The sequence below is a fragment of the Passer domesticus genome, chromosome 22 (genome assembly GCF_036417665.1).
Source record: "Passer domesticus isolate bPasDom1 chromosome 22, bPasDom1.hap1, whole genome shotgun sequence".
NCBI lineage: Eukaryota > Metazoa > Chordata > Aves > Passeriformes > Passeridae > Passer > Passer domesticus.
In genome coordinates this window covers 1,698,997-1,707,248 of record NC_087495.1, presented here as the reverse complement: position 1 = coordinate 1,707,248, position 8,252 = coordinate 1,698,997, and the positions used below count along the sequence as shown (strand labels likewise).

The window sequence follows — 8,252 nt, the reverse complement described above, 5'->3', positions numbered from 1 at the left end:
CCCCTGGAGTTCCGCTCCCTTGGTGGCGGTGGCAGCGATGCCATCCCTAGGCTCCCACCTTTCCCTCCCACCGTGGTCCTATTTTTGCTGTCTTTGGGACAAGAATTCCCCGAAATCTTCAGAATTCAGGTCAGGAGCAGATCCACCACCAGCACCTTCCCGGGGAGAGAACGCAGCCCTGCCGTGCCTCAGTTTCCCCACGGTAACACTGATCCCTGCAGCAATCCCTCAGGAATGACAACTCCCATGCCGAATTCCTCCCTGCTTTTATTCCTTCCTTCACTTCTCTCCTCGTGCCCACAGCTGAACTCCAGCCCCGATTTCCTGCCCAGATCCCGGATTTTCCCCCTTCCCGACGCCCCCAGCTCCTTTTCCACCAGCTCCTCCTTCCCCGCCACTTCCACGGCGGCCTCCGAGAGACCCCACAAGCTCCGGGGCTCTTTCCCGTCAGCCCTCGTTAGGCAGCGCGCGGCAAACCAGGGCCGCTCAATTAATTAATCACTGAATTAATTAATCACTGAATCAGCCGCTGAATTCGTCACCCGGCCGTGCCGCGGAGCAGCTGCTCGGCATCAGCCCAAAGGGCTCCCGGCTGCTGCTCCCTCCCTTTTCCGGAGCGCCGAGGGATGAGGAGCCGTCGCTGGGCACAACAACTTTTTTCTTTTTTCTCCTTTTTTCGTTGTGTGACCCTTTTTAAAGCACCGCAGAGCAGAAGCAGCTCCCCGGGGATGTTTTTCCTGCCTTTGTGCCCTTCCCCGAGCCTCTCTCTCCGTTTCCCAGGCCAACAGAGCCGGCCCTGGGCTGCACCTTTCCCTGGAGCCCAGCCCATCCCAAACATTCGCGGCTCCTCCGGAAGCCTCCTGCCAGCTCTGCCCGCTCAAAGTCACCTTGTCCCGGCCCGCCGCGCTCCGGCCTCTCCCGGCAAATCATTAATCGGCTCCTCGGCATTCCCGCATGGAAAAATGCCCCAGCGGGTGCCCCCGGCCTGGCACTCGGACATGCAGCTGCCCGGGAAGCTGCTCCTGTCGGCGGCCGCGCTGCTGCTCCTGTCCCTGGCCTTCAGGTTTTATAGGAACCGCTCCCCTCCCCCGGGAAAAATCCCGCCGGGAGAGCAGCGGGAAAACCGGGATGGGGATGGGGCTCTGAGGAGGAGGAGGAGGAGGGATGGGGGGGACAAAGCCGGGAATGGTCCTGGGATGTGGCACGAGGCTCTCCGAGGGGAGCAGAGCTTTCCAAGGAATGAGGAGGAGGAAGGAGAGGAGGTGGCTTTGGAGCTGATTCCCAGGAAAGCCCCGCTTGGTCCGGCCAGAATGGAAAGGGAGCTGGGAGGGAAACTGGGATGGAAGTTGGGAATTAAGTCAGAAAGTGAAGCAGGGGTTGAGCTGGGGAGTGATCCCAGGAGCAGGACGGGAAGTGAGCCGGGAAAAGAGCTGGGAAAAGAGCCGGGAAGCAAGCTGGGAAGCAGGCTGGGAATCAAGCCGGGAAACAATCCAGGAAGAAAGCCAGGAAGTGAGCCAGGGAGCAAATTGATAATGAAGCTGGGAATTGAGTCAGGAAGTGAGCAGACAAATGAGCTGGGAAACAAGCCGGGAAATAAATTGGGAATTAAGTCAGGAATCGAGCTGGGAAGTGGTCTGGGAAGCAAGCTGGAAAGTGAGACAGGAACTGAGGGGGGAAGTGAGCTGGGAAGCAAGGCAGAAATTTTGCTGGGAAGTGAGTCGGGAATTTTGCTGGGAATCGATCTTGGAAGCAAGGCAGGAGTCGAGGTGGGAAGCGAGCCGGGAATATCGCTGGGAAGCGAGCTGGGCTCTCTCGACCCCGGGGCCGTGGCCGGAGCCCGGGGCAGCCCCGCGGGGAGGGACGAAGCTGCCCCGAGCTCCCCAGGGATGCCCGATGCCCGGACAGAGGGGGATGGATGTGCCCAGAGCACGGAGCAGGATCCGGCTGGAGCAGGCAGGAGCAGGGAGGGCAGCACGGGGACAGTGCGGACCCTCAGCGTCACCTCCAGCCTGGGGCTGCTGCTGACGGCGAGCGAGGCGGGCTCGGACACCTCCTACTGCTTCTCCTCGGTGGCCAAGATCCAGGTGGAGGAGAACTTCATCCCGGAGCGCCGGGACAAGGACGGGGATAGCCCGCCCAGGCCCGGCCTGCGGGGCAAGGTCTACGACTACTTCATGCAGTCCACGTCCGAGTCGGTGTCCAGGCGGAGGTCCCTGCCCTTCATCCCTGCGGGGACTTCCCAGCGCCGCGGGGAGCGGGACCAGGCAGAGCCGCAGAGCTCCGGAACCCAGGGGGAGAATCCAGCTTTGGAAATCCCTGATCCCCACAGCTCCTCAGCTCCACAGGAGGGCATGGAGAACCCTCCAGAGCCATCTTCTCCCGGCTGGAAGGGCAGCACCCTGGGGATCGCACCCCTGCTCCTGTTGCCCGGTGGGGTTCCAGCTGCAGGTCCTGAGCTGTCCCAGGTGTCACCCCAGGTGTCAGCCCCAGGCCAGGTGCACCTGGGGAACTGCTCTGAGGTTCTGCGCGCGGCCAAGGCGCGGCAGCAGCGGGCCCTGCAGGACACCGCGCTGCGGGTGATGAGCGACCACCTCCTGCAGGTGCTGCGCTCCCCGGCCGTCTACGGCCGCCTCAACGCCGGCGAGCGGGAGCTGCTCCCGGCGCTCCGGAGCCGCGGCCGGCCGCGCCTGGTGGTGGCCGACGTCCCCCCGGCCGAGCCCGGCCACCGCCGCGGCCGCCTCTGCTACTACGACGAGGACGGGGACCGCTGGTGCCAGCTGTGCCCGCTGCCGGCCGAGGTGTCCGGGCGGGGCTGCGCCGTGTGCTCCATGTTCAATTACCTGTTCGTGGTGCCCGGCTGGGAGGGCACGGGCCGGGCGCGGAGCCCCTCGCGCCGCGTGCTCTGCTACGACCCCCTGGGCGACAGCTGGCACGACGTCTGTCCCCTGCGCCAGGCGCGGCCGCGCTGCCAGCTGGTGGCCCTGGACGGCCACCTCTATGCCATCGGGGGCGAGTGCTTGGCCACCGTGGAGCGCTACGACCCCCGGCGCGACCGCTGGGCCTTCGCCGCCGCCCTGCCCAGGGACACCTTCGCCGTGGCCCACGCGGCCACCGCGTGTGACGGGGACATTTACGTCACCGGGGGCACGCTGCGCTCGCTGCTGCTGCGCTACGACGCCCGCGGGGACAGCTGGGCCACCAGCCCGGCCGTGGGCGACAAGGACAGGACGGCCGAGCTGGTGAGCGCCCACGGGTTCCTGTACCGCTTCCAGCTGCGGCGCGGCGCCGGCGGCACCGAGGTGGCCGTGTCGCGGTGCAGCGCCAGCGCCAGGCTGTGGTACCGCTGTGGCAGCCACCCCCTGCCCGAGCCGGCCGGGCTGCGCTGCGCCGCCCTGGGCGGCCTCGTCCACTGCCTGGGCCGCGGGTTCCATCTCCGCTTCCTCGCCGACCCCATCTCGCCGCGCTTCGGGGCCAAGGAGCTGCGGCCCTTCCCGGCGCCCCACGGGAGCCTCCTGCCCGCCGTCCTGGTGCTGCCCGAGGGGGGCACGGAGCCACCGCGGCCCTGAGGGTCCCCAAGGAGCCGGGGCAGCCAGAGAAGGAGCTCCCAGCCCGAGCTGTGCAATTCCAGCCCTCCGTGGACCCGACTTCCTCCCAAACTCCAGGATGGAGGAAGGGATCAAACCCTTGGATCTGACCTCTTCCCAAACCCCAGGATGGAGGAAGGGGTCAAACCCTTGGATCTGGCCTCTTCCCAAACCCCTGGATGCAGGAAGGGATCAAACCCTTGGATCTGGCCTCTTCCCACACCCCGGGCTGGAGGAAGGGATCAAATCCTTGGATCTGACCTCTTCCCAAACCCCAGGATGCAGGAAGGGATCAAATCCTTGGATCTGGCCTCTTCCCACTGCCCAGGATGGAGGAAGGGATCAAACCCTCGGGCGCTGCGGGGAATCCCAGCCCGCAGGAGGCTCCAGGAAGAGCCGGGAGGAGCTGGGCGGACTCGTTTGCTCAGGGGAGGTTAAACAGGGCCGTGTTTGCTCGGGCGGCAGCAAATCCCGGATCTCCGCGGGCTCCAGCTGTCCGGGACCTGATTTAGACCCGATTTAGGACCTGGTACAGACCTGGCTTAGGCTCCAGGCCGGGAACACTGACCCGGACACGGATGGGGAGTGGTTTGGGGTGGAGGTCGCTGGGACAGCTCACTCACCCTGGCAAGAGTTCGGGGCTGGCCTCGTTATCTCTTATCTCGTTATTTCTCACCTCCTCCTCCGAGCGCAGTTGTCTGTGTTTAATCTCTGTGTAAAGCGGTACCGGGGGTTCAGGCACAGCTGGGCCTAAATTAAAGCGAACATTCGGTGAAATGAAGCCCGCGCCTCGTTTTAAGCCGAGCCTAATTGGAGGCAAGAGCGCGCTGCTTGTTCGACATCGCTAATTAGGCACGGCCGGCAGCTCCGGGGAGGCGAACACGGGAGCAGCGCTCCATCATTCCCTTTTTCCAGGAGCAGACACTCCCTCATTGCCTTTTCCCAGCTTTTCCAGGAGTAGACACTCCCTCATTCCCTTTTCCCAGCTTTTCCAGGAGCAATGCTCCATCATCCCCTTTTCCCAGTGCAGACACTCCCTCATCCCTTTTTCCCAGCTTTTCCCAGTTCAGACATTCCCTCATCTCTTTTTCCCAGCTTTTCCCGGCTCAGACACGCCCTCATTCCCTTTTCCCAGTTTTCCTGGGAGCAGATGCTCTCTCATCCCATTTTCCTAGTTATTCCCAGTTTTTCCCAGCTCAGACAATCTCTCATCCCCTTTTCCCAGTTCAGACACTTCCTCATCCCCCTTTCCCAGCATTTCCCAGCTCAGATGCTCCCTCATCCCCTTTTCCTTGTTTTTCCCAGTTTTTCCTGGCTCAGGCACTCCCTCATCCCCTTTTCCCAGCTTTTCCAGGCAATCCCTGCTTATCCCACAATTCCAGAGGGGCTGGGGGAAAGGAGCTCAAATCCCCCCAGTTCCACCTCCAGCTATGCCAGGCTGCTCCAGCCTGGACTGGGACACTTCCAGGGATGGGGATTCCAGGTTTTTTGGGAATTTCGCAGCTGCTCAGCGCGGTTTAGGAGAGCCTGGGTTAACATTCTCTCCCAAAGTGCTCCCGGTAGGATTCCTGGCACTGCCTGGAGCCTGCGGATGGAGGGCCGGGAACCTTGGGAGGCTGCGTTAATTAATGAGCCTGGGGCCAAGGTAATTAATTAACCCGGGGCTGCGTTAATTAACAAACCTGCCCAGGCTGCCTCTGCTGGCGGGGAATGGGTGAGGGACCCCCTCCGTGCCGTGGGAAATGCAGGAATATGTTGGAGTACGAGGATTTTTTGGGATTTATGGAATTTCCCAGCTGAAACATCCCAAAAGAGAGATTCAGGGATGTGCGAGGCTGAAATTCCTGCCCGCCAGCAGCGGGATGATCCCTCTGGAATGGCCCCGGGGTAAGGGGGGAAGGACTGGGATTGAGGGTGGGGAAAATAAAGGGAAAAGGACAAATCCAAACCCACGCTCAGACCTGGAGGTTTTGCTCCCTACTCCCAAATCCTGAAGGTTTGGTTCATTCTCTCCCAAATCTCGAAGCTCTGGTTCTTTCCCTCCTGCCAAATCCTAAACATTTGGTTCATTCTCTCCCAAATCCTTAAGGTTTGGTCTTTCCTCACTCCCAAATCCCAGAGGTTTGGTGCATTCCATGCTCCCGAATCCCAAGGGTTTGGTTCATTCTCTGCTCCCAAAACCCAAAGGTTTGGTCCTTTCCCCGCTCCCAAATCCTGAAGGTTTGGTCCTTTCCCCGCTCCCAAATCCCGAAGGTTTGGTTTGTTCCCTGCTCCCGAATCCTGAAGGTTTGGTTGGTTCCCAGCTCCCAAATCCTGAAGGTTTGATCCCTTGTCCAACTCCAGCCTCCTTCTCCCATCCCGGGGCCATTCCAGAGGGATCATCCCGCTGCTGCCGGGTTGGAATTCCCACCTCACTCATCCCAGAGTCTCTTTTTTGGGATGTTGCAAACCAGAAATTCCGTGAATCCCAAAACCTCCTTATTTTCCCCATCCTTATTTTATTCCTTTCTCCTCTCGCTCGTGCTCCCCCACATTTCTGCTTTTCCCACGCCGAATTCCCGGTGCTGGATCATTCCAGCCCCTTGGAAGGTGCGAACCCCTCCCGTCCCCATCCCAAATCCCGATTTTTGCCCTTTCCCTGCGACCGCTGCAGAGGAGAGCTCGCGGTGGGTGGGAACGCGGCCCTGGAGCCCTTCCAGAGGACATTGGATTGTTTTCCATCCCAGGAAAGCTTTCCCAGATCCCGCCTTTCTCCGGGCGCCGTTTCGTGTTTCACCTTCCCTGTAACCCCTTCGTGCCCGCCGATCCCGCGTTCCCGAGGGACGAGCGCCAAGGACGGGGCGCGGGCGGCGCTCCCTCCCCCGCTCCTGCACTCTCCAAGATTAATTTTGGGAAGCATTTGGAGATTAAAAACAACCGGGGACATCCCGGCCTTGTCCTGCCGGCAAGGACACACAGGCCAGGAGTGTGTGGGAATGACTTTGGGATCAGGGAAAGGGAAAATAAAGGGAAAAGGACAAATCCAAACCGAGGCTCACACCTGGATGTTTCGTTCCCTGCTCCCAAATCCTGACGGTATGGATCGTGACTTGCTCCCAAATCCCAAAGGTTTGGTTCATTCCCTGATCCCAACCCCAAAGTTTTGGTCCTTTACCTGCTCCCAGATCCCAAAGGTTTGGTTCATTCCCTGCTCCCAGATCCCAAAGGTTTGGTTCTTTCTCTTCCAAATCCCAAAGGTTTGGATCATTCCCTGATCCCAAATCCAGGAGGTTTGGTTAGTTCACTGTTCCCAAATCCCAAATGTTTGGTTCTTTCTCTCCCAGGTCCCAAAGGTTTGGTTCATTCCCTGACCCCAAATCCCAAAGGTTTGGTCCTTCCCTTTCATTGGGATGTCCTGGATTTTCATGGAAAGGTTGGAAAAGCTGCCACAATTTCCAAGGAAAAGGGTTGGGAGCGCATGTGGCGCATCCCGATAAACTCCACTCCTTCCCCCGTGGATCTTTCTGGAAGTATCCAAGGATGAACAGCCAGAGGTCACCGTGGATCCTGTGGCAGTGGGATTTTCCCTGGAATCCCTGGATCCATGGATGGGAACAGGGAGAGCTCCTGGATCCAACAGGAAAAGCAGCTGGGACTCCTGAAAATCCGGGAATCCCTGGAATTGTGGGGACTCTCCAGCAGCAGAGACTCCTGAAATTCTGGGAACCCCTGGAATTGCCAGGGCTCTGCAGCTGGAACTCCAGAAATTCTGGGATTCCCTGGAACTCTGGGGGCTCTCCTTGTTCCCACCCCCAGATCCAGGGAGCAGGAAAAGTTCATTCCGGGATAATTTTCGCAGCTCCAGCAGAATTCCCGGCACACCCCAAGCATCCGGAGCCGTCTCAGCATTCCCGTCATTTCTGCTTCCCAGCTTTTCCCCAGTCCTGCTTCCTCAGCGCCTTCCCTTCCGCTCTGTTTTCCCTGGATTTGCTCCCGGGAAGCGTCAGCAGAGCCGGGTCTGGGGAGCGGAAGAAAAGCTGAGCTGGCTCCAGGGGCTCCGCCGGAATTCCAGGGGGAGCTGCGGCTCTGGAAAAGCTCTGGAAAAGGGCTGGGAAAGGTCAGGGATTCCCAGGCACTGCTGGATCCCCCTCATCCCCCTCCTGGAGCTCCATCCCAATCCCAGAGCCGGAGCCACCCCTGGGATCGTTATCCCTGATCCCAAATCCCGCTGGAACGGCAGTGGGATGGGAATGGGACGAGGTGTTCCTGAAGGATCAAGGAATATCCCAAAGGATCATGGAACAACCAATATTTGACCCCCAGGGATCAAATCCAGCTCCAAGCCCTGCTTAGACATCCCAAATTTCCTCATTTCCAAATGCTCCTGGGGCTCTGGAAGTCTTGGGAATGTTTCCATTCCATGGGGAGCTGGATGAGCCCCGAACCCTCTGGAAGGAGAAACTTTTCCCAAAATCCAACCTGAATCTGCAGGTGACACTGAAATCCAGGCAATCTGGGAATTTCCATCTCCATCCTCCAGGAACTCCGGGACTGTGCAGGGACTGGGAAGGGTCCAATCCAGAGAAATTCCTGGAATAATGCCTGGAATCCAGAGCCAGCGGGGAGAGTCCTGGGCTGTGCCCCCAGAGGGATCCCAAGGGAATCTGAGATTCCCAAGAAAATCTCAAG

The 8,252-nt window shown here is 59.9% G+C and overlaps 1 protein-coding gene across 1 annotated transcript; it reads left to right on the top strand.

Moving 5' to 3' along the window:
• Positions 1–4,419, top strand: KLHDC7A (kelch domain containing 7A). Its single transcript, XM_064396886.1, has one exon. It carries the CDS (start codon positions 627–629, stop codon positions 3,564–3,566), a length of 2,940 nt encoding a protein of 979 aa, XP_064252956.1. The 5' UTR covers positions 1–626; the 3' UTR covers positions 3,567–4,419.
• The last annotated feature ends 3,833 nt before the right edge of the window (positions 4,420–8,252 follow it).

Bases quoted from the DNA above. Each gene is read 5' to 3' on its own strand.
- KLHDC7A (XM_064396886.1), top strand. From the start codon at position 627: ATGAGGAGCCGTCGCTGGGCACAACAACTTTTTTCTTTTTTCTCCTTT.